The 13,893-nt window shown below is 40.8% G+C and overlaps 1 protein-coding gene across 1 annotated transcript in view; it reads left to right on the forward strand.

The window, feature by feature from the left end:
• The window catches only part of LRRC27 (leucine rich repeat containing 27), a 67,350-nt gene extending 54,154 nt beyond the window's left edge, over window positions 1-13,196 (forward strand). The window contains exons 9-11 of the mRNA XM_075842373.1: window positions 2,496-2,632; window positions 4,343-4,469; window positions 11,295-13,196. Of these exons, the coding sequence (XP_075698488.1) occupies window positions 2,496-2,632; window positions 4,343-4,469; window positions 11,295-11,441 (411 nt within the window). The 3' untranslated portion in view covers window positions 11,442-13,196. The remainder of the gene's footprint in view (window positions 1-2,495; window positions 2,633-4,342; window positions 4,470-11,294) is intronic.
• The last annotated feature ends 697 nt before the right edge of the window (window positions 13,197-13,893 follow it).

The following is a 13,893-nucleotide window of genomic DNA, read 5'->3' on the forward strand; positions in this document are numbered from 1 at the left end:
GCTTTGTGTTGTGGCTGAATATTGTGATTCCCAACCATGGATTACAGAAACAGCGTATCTCGCTGAGCTACGCTCTTTCCATAAGTCCTATAGAATTGAATGGTAGTTACAGAAACAGTGTAGCTCGCATGCTACGCTGCTAACGTAACTGCCATTCACTACTATAGGAGTTACGGAAACATCGTAGCTCGCTGAGCTATGCTGTTTCCGTAAATCATGGTCGGTAATTCATGGTCGTAAATCACACGGTTCAGCCACAACACAGAGCGGTAGAACGGGGTTTAGGGGGACCAGTTCTAGAGATAGGTGGGACCCGCATCTATTTGTGGATATGTCATAAATGTCTTTGATATGTATAAACGACTAAAATTAAACCCCACATGGCTTACACCTTCTGTAAAAACGGCAATGTATGACAACAAAATAAAAGGGCATTTGAAAAATATAAATCTGAGGGTACAGCTGTAGCCTTTGTAAAGTATAAAGCGCTTAATAAAATCTGTAAAAAGGTAATAAAATCAGCAAAAATACAAAATGAAAGGCAGGTGGCCAAAGATAGTAAAACAAATCCCAAAAAATTCTTTCAAGTATTTAAATGCAAAAAAGCCAAGGTCTGAACATGTAGGACCCCTAGATAGTGGTAATGGGGAGGTGGTCACGGGATCAAGAGAAGGCAGAGTTACTAAATAGGTTCTTTAGCTCTGTATATACAACAGAAGAAAGAACAGCTGATGTAGCCGGTGCCAGTGCTGTTAATATATCAGTTGATATACTGAATTAGATGAATGTAGAGATGGTCCAAGCTATATTAAATAAAATAAATGTGCACAAGGCCCCGGGACCAGATGGGTTACACCCTAGAATTCTTAAAGAGCTTAGTTCAGTTATTTCTGTCCCCCACTTCATAATATTTAGAGATTCTCTAGTGACTGGTATAGTGCCAAGGGACTGTCGCAGCGCAAATGTGGTGCCCATTTTCAAATGTCTCTAGGTCTTCCCCAGGTAATTATAGACAAGTAAGCTTAACATCCATTGTGGGGAAAATGTTTGAGGGGCTATTGAGGGACTATATACAGGATTATGTGACAATAAATAGTATTATAAGTGACAGCCAGCACGGTTTTACTAAGGACAGAATAGTCACCGCAGGAGCTGTCACAGTAGCTACAGTAGATAGCTTTAAAAAAGGCTTAGATAATTTCCTAGAACAAAAAACTATCTGCTCCTATGTCAATGTGTAGAAATTTTTCCCTTCCCTTTTCGCATCCCTTGGTTGAACTTGATGGACATGTGTCTTTTTTAAACCGTACAAACTATGTAACTATGAGAAAACCCCCTTTAAGCAAATCTGGTCCCCCATGGCTGGACTATGTCTTCCAATCTGGCACCTCTTGCAGTCTACCATCTTTCCCCTAAGGGCTCCTTCTTTTTCTTAACCCTCCCCCCTTTTCTTTTCTTTTTTCATCTCCTCCCTTCGTCCTTCACTCTTTTACTTCCCTTCCTTATTTTTTTTTGCCCTGGTTGTTTTTGTGCAGATTTGCCCTCGTCATTATCCTCGTTCCTGTAAAAATCGGTTTGCACAATAATGCCTGACCACTAATATCCCGATCAAACTTACTGGTCTCATTTCTCAACTTTTTTTTTTCTAAGTGGGAATTATCCCAATATCCAATTTGCCATGCATGTTAGCATTTTGTTATATAGAACATATTGTGGTTTATATTTTATGTATGCATCTTTATTCCTTAAACAAAAATTATAGTTTAAAAAATATGTATTCTATGGAACAATAATTCCATACTATAGCATCATACAGAGGCACCATTCAAAGATATATTGGAAAACATAGTATCTATGTATCTATGGCTCCGTTATACGGACTCTGTGTGGCTCCTTATTGCCTCAGCAGAGCTGTGTACATGAATCGCACTTCCTTATAAATGTCTAGCAATATTTTTGTACATTTTTGTATAAGGGTATGTTCACACGCAGTGTTTTCAGACGTAATTCTGGCGTTTTGCGCCTCGAATTATGCCTGAAAAAATGCCCCTGATACGCCTACAAACATCTGCCCATTGCTTTCAATGGGGTTACGGTGTTCTGTTCCCACAAGCCTTTATTTTACGCGTCGCTGTCAAAATACGGCTCGTAAAATGACGGCTCGTCAAAAGAAGTGCAGGACACTTCTTGGGACGTTTTTGGAGGTGTTTTTCATTGACTCCATTGAAAAACAGCTCCAAAAACGGCCGTAAAAAACGCAGCGAAAAATGCGAGTAGTTACAAAATCATCTGAAAATCAGGAGCTGTTTTCGCCTGAATACAGCTCTGTATTTTCAGATGTTTTTGGACATTACGTGTGAACATACCCTAATAGTTTACACCTTACCTACACCACGTACAGCTTTTGTACACTCTGATAATTGTAATTTCTGTTAAATCCTCTTATAGAAATAACTGCTGTTTTCACTGACCTCCCTGTCATTTCACATGCCTAGGTATCTGTCGCTAATCCTCCATTTGCTACCGATCTGGACACATCCCAACATAAGAATAGCTGGCATAAGCAAAAGAGTCAGGAAAGGATGCCAAGGGTCATGTCTGTGAACTCATTGAAAGAAATGGAGAAAGCAAGGTTTGTTTAATCAACAGTGACCATATTCAGGGTGTTAAAATGTAAAGCACATCATGAGATGCCCAGGGGTACGCCCAAACGCATGCCTCGCCTGGCTCATTTTCCATCTTCCAAACAAAAAATGGAAAGTTTCTGGCTGCTACACGTCTGCTTTTAGTATTTGCTAAAATGAAAGGTGTCCGATTATTGGGTAACATTATTTAGATTATACCTGGCAAGTTGGGATAAGACAATTTTGAAGTATGTGTTTACAGGATTAAACGAAGAGTCCTTTGTATTACTGAGGCTAAAATCTAAAGATTTCCATCGTTTCTGGAGGAACCAGATGGTGTCATTATAAAGTAATTATATGTCTCGGTTATAATCAATAATCACTATTGCTCGAGGCATGAGCTTTGTTGTATGGTAGAGGTGAATGTGTTACTGCGAATAGGTGAGACTGCAGGGGCAATAGCAGGATTTTGGGTTAATATGTGACAAAGCTATGTCGCTTAAACATTTTCCATCTAAATTTATTTCTTACAAAAATATGGCAATAAGAGATAGAGGAAGGTGGTGTATAGGGCTTGTCTCACGAAGACTACCCCTTATATAAAGATCACTGCCCCGGCAATCAGCTGATCGCCGCAGGTCCCATTCATGGAATTCCCAGCGATCAGTTGCTATCGAGAGGTGAAGCTCCAGCCGAACATACATTTCCCATACAGCGGCTGCTAAATGATTGGCCAACATTGTAATACATGGCTGGGCTGAGTCTACCAAAGCAGGAGCCTTTCAGGCCCATGGAACCCCGTGCATGCGTGGCCACCCCTTATGTGTGGCTGTGATAGGGGGAGAGGTGAGGCCCAGGATCCAGAGGTAGGGTAGGGGGCGCCACCAACCTTAATCTGGTCCTGAATGGAATGGGCACGCAGCAATCAGACTTTTATTACTGGAGCAGTCATTTTTAACACAACCCCTTTAACAATGTATCGTGGGCAGTATTTGTACTAGTCCCTTCGTCCCTCTTCTGCTCCCAGTACCTGGTTTTAGTCAAAAACAAAAAAAAGATGACACCAGAGAATAAAAGGACAATAAGGCCCATAGTTGTATTTCCTTACAAATCAATGGCACACACCATGCTACACTATTGATCTAGATGAACATCAATCAAGTGTCTGTCAAAACCTGTCATTACATTTCTTCTTCCCTCTGGTGTCATCTGTACCTGTTTATTATAGTCAGGACCTGACGACAAATGAGGATTTTTTGCAGAAATATATATGTTGTATAGCATGACTCTTTTCTTACATTAATCGACACATACAGAGATGAAAAAAAAATGGCAGCCCCCATAGAGAAGTAAAAGAAAGAAAAAAGTACAGCACAAAAACACAAATTACTAAAATTTATTATAATGACATACTAAAAGCAATAACATATAAAAAAAAAAAATTCGTGACACCTTCCCTTTAAGATGAAGATCATTTTATACCTTTACTTGAAAAGGTTCGGTCGACTACTTTACTAATATACCAATAGGCAACAAATCCAAATTCATACACACAAACGTTCATGCCAGTTTGTAAATAGGGCTTTTATTGATGGATTTTCTGACAGACTGTTCCTTTGGCAAGTATCCCTAAAAGAAAATAGGGCTCTGTCCTCCGTCACAAGACAAGAGGATCATTGTGTCATAACTTAGTAATCTTTCTTATTTTATATTCGTAGAGCCTCTAGAGACCTCAGACTGGAACACCGCATCAGACAGCATATCCAGACCATGCAGGATAGGAAGAAAAACCCCAAGCGTTCAGCGCAGGAAGAAATGGAGGCAGCGAGGAAGGAATTAGAAGTGGTGAGTCGGATTACTAAACTGGGGAATTTTATTTATACTCAAACATCTATTTACTACCATGAATAGAGGAAAAATTACCATGAGTAGCAGAGTAGGAAGAATACCATGAACATCTTACAAAGCCGTTATCCCATAACGCCTTAAAGGAGTTTTCCCACTTTAGACATTTATGGCATATTAACAGGCTGCTCAGCTTTTTTCATCAACTTCCATAGATTTCAATACAGAGTCACGCAGTCACCTATCTATTTAGCCTTACTCAGTATGCAGCCAACAACGCTTGTTTTGGCTTGAAGTACAATGGTTAGTGGATCTCCATTTTACAGATGGTGGGACTCCTCCAGCAGGAAAACCCCGTTTAAAGCTATGTACCCTTTTTTAACCAAATAAAGTAAAATTAAGTAACTTTGCAATAGGTCTTGATTAACCCCTTCCCGCTCCTGGACGTACTATTAGGTCATGGCAGCTGTATCGTTCGCGCTCCATGACCTAATAGTACGTCTCGGGAATAACGGCCGTTTCGGCCGTCCTCCCGACACATACAGGAGCTGTGACAGCTGCTGTCTCGTACAGCAGCTGTCACAGCTCCTACAGCGGGGACCGATCGCTGTGTCCCGGCTGATTATCCCCTTAAAAGCCGCGTTCTATAGAGATCGCGGCTTTTTAGGGGTTAAGATGCCATCGCCGGCCTTCTACACGATAGCGGCCGGCGATGGTGACTATGGCAACCGGACACCAAACAATGGCGTCCAGCTATGCCATAGACGGAAGCCTAGTGGGTCCTGACAAAGTCAGGACCCACTATGCTTGCTGTCAGTGAGTAGCTGACAGTTCTAATACACTGCACTACGCATGTAGTGCAGTGTATTAGAATAGCGATCAGGACCTCCTGCCCTCATGTCCCCTAGTGGGACAAAGTAATACAGTAAAAAAAAGATGTGTAAAAATAAGAAAATAAAAGATTTAAAAGTATTAAAAGTAAAAATCCCCCTTTTTCCCTTATCAGTCCTTTATTATTAATAAAAATATATAAACAAACAAATAAACTGTACATAATTGGCATCGCCGCGTCCGTAACGGCCTGAACTACAAAATTATTTTGTTATTTATCCCGCACGGTGAACGCCGTAAAAGAAAATAATAATAAACCGAACCACAATCACAATTGTTTGGTCACTTCACCTCCCAATAAATGGAATAAAAAGAGATCAAAAAGTCGCATGTACCGAAAAATGGTCCTGATCGAAACTACAGTTCGTTACGCAAAAAATAAGTCCTCGCACGGCTTTATTGATTGAAAAATAAAAAAGTTCTGGCTCTTAGAATAAGGTAACACAAAAAGTGAATGATTGTTTACAAAACGTATTTTATTGTGCAAACGCCATAAGACATAAAAAAAAACTATAAACATCTGGTATCGCCGTAATCGTATCGCCCCGCAGAATAAAGTGAATATGTCATTTATAGCGCACGGTGCACGCAGTAAAAAAAAAAAAGAATAAAAAAACAATCGTACAATTGCTGTGTTTTAGTCACCACGCCACCTAAAAATAGAATAAAAACTGATCAAAAAGCCGCATGCACCCCAAGAAAACTACAATGCATTCCTCAAGGGACCTAGTTTCCAAATTGGGGTCACTTGTGGGGGGTTTCCAATGTTTTGGCACCACAAGACCTCTTCAAACCGGACATGGTGCCTAATAAAAAAGAGGCCTCAAAATCCACTAGGTGCTCCTTTGCTTCGGAGGCCGGTGCTTCAGTCCATTACCGCACTAGGGCCACATGTGGGATATTTCTCAAAACTGCAGAATCTGGGCAATAAGTATTAAGTTGTGTTTCTCTGATAAATCCTTTTGTGTTATAAAAAAAATGGTATAAAGAGGATTTTCTGACAAAAAAAAAACGTAAATTTCACCTCTACTTTGCTCTAAATTTCTGTGAAACACCTAAAGGGTTCATAAACTTTCTACGTGCTGTTGTGAATACTTTGAGGGGTCTAGTTTCTAAAATGGGGTGTTTGATAGGGGTTTCTAATATATGGGCCCCTCAAAGCAACTTCAGACCTGAACTGTAACCTAAAAAAACAAATAAATTAGGCAATACTTCGCTTCTTACATTATACTGATAATGAGCCGTGCCCACCCCGAGATTCAGTGTCCGGTTTTCCCAAGTATACACCCCAAGAAGTGTATTTCTATTGATGAGTCCCTGGTACATTTTAAAGGGAGGGTTCAATTCCGCGAGTACCTGCCGGGTAAGAGGGCAAGGTATGGCGTGAAAATGTATAAGCTGTGCGAGAGTGCATCAGGGTATACCTACAGATTTAGGATATATGAAGGAAAGGCCACCCCCAAACCAGACTGCATCCTGGACTACAATAGGTACATGGGAGATCAAGTCCTGAAGCCCTACATCGCCATGCGGTGTGGTATAAGAAGCTGGCCGTGCACATCATACAGATGGCTTTGTACAATGCGTACGTGCTACGTCGATGTGCAGGCCAGACGGGAACTTTCCTGGAATTTCAAGAGGTGGTAATCAAGAACCTAATCTTTAGGGACCAAGAAGGGGGGGCACCCAGTACTTCTGGAAGCGGGGCCACACGCATCGTACCAGGGCGGCAACACTTTCCAGGAGAAGTTCCCAAAATTGGCAAGAATGGAAAAAGTCAAAAGAGGTGCAAAGTCTGCTATAAGAGGGCGATAAGGGATGACACAATATATCAATGTGACGCGTGTCCCGAATAACCAGAGCTCTGTATGAAAGAGTGTTTTAAAATTTATCATACATCCCTTGGTTTATAATTTACCCCAATTTTACTTACCCTGATGCACTCCGCACAGCTTATCCCCCCTCGTCTTTCCCCTCTGGGCCCTGCTGTGTGCCCAGGCAGCTGATAACAGCCACATGTAGGGTATTGCCATACCCGGGAGACCCCACATTACAGTTTATGGGGTGTAGGTCTCACTACACCTCTAGATGAATGCCTTATGGGTGTCGTTTTTAAAACGGGGTCACTTCTTGCGGGTTTCAACTGTACTGGTACCTCAGGGGCTTCTGCATACATGACTTCGCACTAGAAAATCCCCAGTAGGCCAAATGGTGGTCCTTTCGTTCTGAGCCCTCCCATGGGCCCAAACGGCAGTTTATCACCACAAATGGGGTATTGCCGCACTCAGGACAAATTGGGCAACAAAATGGAGTATTTTATTTCTTGTAAAAATAAGAATTTTTGAGCTAAAACGACATATTATTGGAAAAAATGTTTTTTTTTTTATTCCCAGCCCAATTCAAATAAGTTCTGTGAAGAAACTATGGGGTCTAAATGGTCACATTACCCATAAATGAATTCCTTGAGGGGTGTAGTTTCCAAAATGGGGTCACTTCTGGTGGGTTTCCATTGCTTTGATACCTCTGGGGCTCTGCAAATGCGACATGGCACCCGAAAACCAAACCAGCAAAATCTGCACTCCAAAGAACACACAGCGCTCCTTCCCTTCTGAGGCCTCCCATGGGCCCAAACGGCAGTTTATCGCCACAAATGGGGTATTGCTGCACTCAGGAGAAATTGGGCAACAAAATGGGGTATTTTGTTCCCTGTGAAAATAAGAAATTTTGATTAAAAAATTACATCTTATTGGAAAAAATTACATTTATTTCATTTCACAGCCCAATTCAAATAAGTTCTGTGAAGAAACTATGGGGTCTAAATGGTCACATTACCCATAAATGAATTCCTTGAGGGGTATAGTTTCCAAAATGGGGTCACTTCTGGTGGGTTTCCATTGCTTTGATACCTCTGAGGCTCTGCAAATGCAACATGGCACCCGAAAACCAATCCAGCAAAATCTGGACTCCAACAAAGACATAGCGCTCCTTTCCTTCTGAGCCCTCCCATGGGCCCAAACGGCAGTTTATCACCACAAATGGGGTATTGCCGCACTAAGGACAAATTGGGGAACAAAATGGGGTATTTTGTTCCCTGTGAAAATAAGAAATTTTGATCACAAATGACATTTTATTGGAAAAAATTAAATTTTTTTCATTTCACAGCCCAATTCAAATACGTGCTGTGAAAAAACTGTGCGGTCAAAATGGTAACAACAACCATAAATGAATTCCTTGAGGGGTGTAGTTTCCAAAATGGGGTCACTATTGGGGGATTCCTACTGTTTTGACACCTCAACACCTCTTCAAACCTGGCATGCTGCCTAAAATATATTCTAATAAAAAAAAGGCCTCAAAATGCACTAGGTGATTCTTTACTTCTAGGGCTTGTGTTTTAGTCCACGAGCGCACTAGAGCCACATGTGGGACATTTATAAAAACTGCAGAATCTGGACAATACATATTTAGTAGTGCTTCTCTGGTAAAACCTTCTCTGTTACTAAAAAAAAATTGAATAAAATTGAAATTCAGCAAGAAAAATGAAATTTGCAAATTTCACCTCCACTTTGCTTTAATTCCTGTGAAATGCCTGAAGGGTTAAAAAACTTTCTAACTGCTGTTTTGAATACTTTGAGGGGTCTAGTTTTTAAAATGGGGTGTTTTATCAGGGTTTCTAATACATAGGCCCCTCAAAGCCACTTCAGAACTCAAGGGGTACCTTAAAAAAAAGGCTTTTGAAATTTTCTTAAAAATATGAGAAATTGCTGTTTATGTTCTAAGCCTTGTAACGTCCAAGAAAAATAAAATAATGTTCAAAAAACGATGCCAATCTAAAGTAGACATATGGGAAATGTGAACTAGTAACTATCTTTGGTGGTATAACCGTCTGTTTTAGAAGCAGATGCATTTAAATTCTGAAAAATGCTATTTTTTTCAACATTTTCTCTCAATTTTGCAATTTTTCACCAATAAACACTGAATATATCGACCAAATTTTACCACGAACATGAAGCCCAAAGTGTCACGAGAAAACAATCTCAGAATCGCTTGGATAGGTTTAAGCATTTCGACGTTATTACCACATAAAGTGAAATATGTCAGATTTGAAAAATGGGCTCTGAGCCTTAAGGCCAAAACAAGGCTGCGTCCTTAAGGGGTTAAAACAATTCCTACAATTTTTTGTCTACAGCTCTAATGCATAACTGTGCATCTCTATGGTAACAGACGAAAACAAACTCTGTGTAGTCTAATCCTGAAGTCATACTCCTTTCCATCTGAACCCTACTTTTTGCAAGTGCATAGAAAATCATTTGCAAATTGCTTGTGATGTTATGTCTTGTCACCCTAGACACAAAAGTTATGTCCACCTTTCAGCATTATTTTACAGATTATTTAGCATTATTATCTACATAAAAGGCTGAGTACCTGATTACTTGCATTGTACTGATCCTGAGTTACAGCCTGTATTATAGTACGGAGCTGCATTCACAAATCTGAATGTTGTATTTGGGAATTGTCGACAAGCTTGTCATTAGAAACACCTTACAGATTAGGCCCCCTGCATACAGCCGTAGCCGTATGCAGGGTCCGTGATTACGGGCACGGACGGCCGTGTCCTGTCACCCACATTTGCGGGCTGTGCTCCCGTTATAAAGTATAGAAGCACAGTCTACAAAATCAAAAAGTAGGACATGTTCTGTTTTTTTGCGGGTCATTTCTACGGCCCGGACACTTACGGTAAATATATGGGGAGGTGTCCGTGGGCCATAGAAATAAATGGATCAGTATTTTTATCTGCAATTACGGATCTGTGTGCATGGGGAACTTAGCTACACTTGGAAGATCAGATTTTCCTAAGGCTAGTTTCACACGTTGCAGTTAAAAATTCATTTTAAACTGCATGGTAAAATGCCAGTGTTTCGTAAAATGAAACCGCATTTTTATGGCATTTTAGTGGCATTCTTGGTCGTGTTTATTATTTCGTGACATTATTTAAAAAAAAAAAAAATCTGGCGCCCCACCCGTGACATGCTGCATTAAAAAATAAAAAGCCACCTCCCAGCTTAGCCCGGGACTTAGAACAGTCTTCAATAACTTCATGGGTGCCCTGACAGTAAGGGTATGTTCACACGCCCTAATTCATGCGTTTTACGCCTCGAATTACGGCTGAAAAAACGGCTCCAAACCGTTTGCAAACATCTGCCCATTAAATTCAATGGGTCTTACGGTGTTCTGTGCAGACGGACTTTTTTTTTACGCGCCGCTGTCAAAAGACGGCACGTAAAAAGACGCCCGCCTCAAAGAAGTGCATGTGACTTCTTGGGACGTAATTGGAGCCGTTTTTCATTGACTCCAATGAATATCAGCTCCAATTACGTACGTAAAAGACGCCACGAAAAACAGCTCCGTAATTTCAGACGTAATTGGCGTTGCCGTGTGAACATACCCTAAGGGTAGCCATATAGGTTAATGTCGGATAAACCTACCAATTTCGGCAGGAATGGCTGTGTATGGCAGATGTCGGGGGAGAGAGGTATCAGGCAGGTGAATTTCGACATACCCCATCTTTTTATTCTCAGGAGAGATAAGCCGCCACCAGAAGTGTCTGGCAGCGTTTTACTCCCCTCTCCCCAATCAGAATACCTGGACGAGCCAAGTGTGCATGTGTATGGGGGTATCGGGAGGAATAGCTGTTGGCCAAATAAGTGTTCGGCCAACAGTTATCCAATGTGTATGGCCAGCATTAGGTCTGTTCGGAGACTAGACTCGGTGGTCACTGAGACTGGAAGTCATCTTATTGATAGATGCAGATATTTGGACCAGAAGGTGACATCACACAGGAAAATTACCACAATCATTTTACATGACTACTTGTACTTGTTACATAAATCGAATTATATTTATGGATTTAACTATTATTCATGTCTGTATTTCAAGGCTTCGTTACTTCAAGGAGAAATATTACAGAGAAAACGAGAACAAGATGCAGCATTGGAATATCGATTTACTGCCTTCACGGGGGATATGTCCCCAAATGCTACACCAACAGGAGGACCTCAGAACAACTTTGCAACAACACTGTGATAAACGTTCAGCATTTTCTAATCACATTCAAAGATGTATTATCCTTTACTGACCTTTTTGCGTGGATCAGATCATGACATGAAAGGGATTTATTTTTATCTTAAATACAGTATTTTTGTAGGGTATGAAATTATAAATCTATATTTTTTTTCCCCAGCTATTTAACAAGATGGAAGTTTTTTTCTAACCCCTTCAATAATTTAATCTGGACCTGCAGCGCCATCTAGGAACAAAAAAAAATCCTTTTTTACGTTCCCCATTGTGCAAAATCAGGACTGTTGTGCTTATTATTGGAAAGCGTTATAAAATTGCCCATGATGAGGGTTTGGGAAATAGCAGGTTCAGCCTATAAATAGGAACATGAAAGAGGAAAGGGAGAGGGATCATCCTTTAGCAGAGAATGTGGATGTATATAGAGAGGAGGATGAATATGTACTGCGTGTTAGATGGCTAGAGGGTAAGATTATGAAGGTAATCTGGTATTAATGGCTAGACATCCCATTGCTTGCTGTAATGTTCAGGGGAAGCTGTCATCTTCTGCTGCAAGCAAGCACAAGTCATTGACCAATTATTTTACCAGTATTGACTCCTAGAAGCAGATTATAACAAGCTGTTTGTGGCAGACGTCTGGGAAATTATGTAATAGGTGGGTATATTTATTTCCAAGTGTAAGAAATAAAGTCAAAAAGGGTTTTCTTTATGGTTCCCTTCGCGCGCACTTTTCTGTGAATTTTTTTCTCTATTTTTGGCTTGTAAAAAACTTAATGAATTTCATGCATTTTTTACAAGTTTTATATAGTCACATAAGTTTGACAAAACACCCAAATAATGCCCACGATTGCAAAGAAAACACCACTGACCCAAAAACTCAAGTTAAAAGAAAAAGACGACACAAAAAAAGCCAGCACTGTGTGTAGTGCATTTTATATTTGCCTATTTTCCAGCACACAATTAGGGCTTATTTACACCAACGTGTAATACGTCCGTGCAATGCGCGTGATTTTCATGCGCCTCGCACGGACCTATGTTAGTCTATGGGGCCGTTCAGACAGTCCGTGATTTTCACGCAGCGTATGTCCGCTGCGTGAAACGCACGACATGTCCTATATTTGTGCGTTGTTCGCGCATCAAGCACCCATTGAAGCACTTCCGTGTGAGGCGCGTGATTCGCGCAACAGCAGTAAAAAGTATGATTGAAAACAGAAAAGCACCACGTGCTTTTCTGTTTACAAACATACAAACAGAGTGTCATAATGATGGCGGCTGCGCGAAAATCACGCAGCCACGCATCATATGGTGATGACACACGGAGCTGTTAACTGGCTTTTGCGCGCACAAAACGCAGCATTTTTTGCGCGCGCAAAATGCACACGCTCGTGTAAATGCAGCCTTAGCTGCAGTTAAAAAAAAACTGAAATAAAACTAGGAAAAATGCAGCAAAAAAGCTGTGTTTTTCTTAAAAACATTGTATGTGACAGCACTCTGTAAAAATAAAAAAAGTGCTTTTTGAAAAAAAACCAAAACTTTTGTGCGTGAATCTTTTTTTTTTCAGTTTAAATACTTTCCCAAGTCCCAAGGTAGGATTAGGCCAGGCTCACACATGGCACCGCAACACTAATGTAACTATAGAAGCCATAATTTACCTCCAAATTTAAACATCATTTAGTTTTCAGATCCAAAATTCTGTCCTGATTAATTTCATAATATATTTTCGTAAGGCTGGGTTTACATGGTGCCTTTTGTTGCATTTTTAGCGTGCGTTTTTTTGTTTTGGTAGATAAACTCCCATATCTCTCAACGGGAGTTCATCAACCAAAACAAAAAAACATTCTAAAAATACAAAAAAATGCACCATGTGAACCCAGCCTAAGACACCGAGCTTTGTTATGATTTATTAATCTCCTGCTTCCCTTTACACAGTCCCCATTCATGAGTCCTTGGGACCCCCCTGCCGAGTCAGAATGGTGAGCTGCTCTGTAAGGGTATGTGCACACGATGAGAGGCTTTTATATCTGAAAAGACAGACTGTTTTCAGGAGAAAACAGCTGCCTCGTTTCAGACGTAAAAGCTCCTCCTCGCATTATGCGAGGCGTCTGCGACGCTCGTAAATCTTGTGCTGCTCTTCATTGACTTCAATGAAGAACGGCTCAAATTACGTAGCAAAGAAGTGCCCTGCACTTCTTTGCCGAGGCATTCAATTTACGCATCGTCGTTTGACAGCTGTCAAACGACGACGCGTAAATGACAGGTCGTCTGCACAGTACGTCGGCAAACCCATTCAAATGAATGGGCAGATGTTTGCCGACGTATTGTAGCCCTATTTTCAGACGTAAATCGAGGCATAATACGCCTCGTTTACGTCTGAAAATAGGTCGTGTGAACCCAGCATTAAGAGTGGCTCCCGTTCTGGTGGACTCAAACCACCCATGTATTACATTCATATAAATGGCCA

The sequence above is a fragment of the Rhinoderma darwinii genome, chromosome 11 (genome assembly GCF_050947455.1).
Source record: "Rhinoderma darwinii isolate aRhiDar2 chromosome 11, aRhiDar2.hap1, whole genome shotgun sequence".
In the NCBI taxonomy this organism is placed as follows: Eukaryota; Metazoa; Chordata; class Amphibia; order Anura; family Rhinodermatidae; genus Rhinoderma; species Rhinoderma darwinii.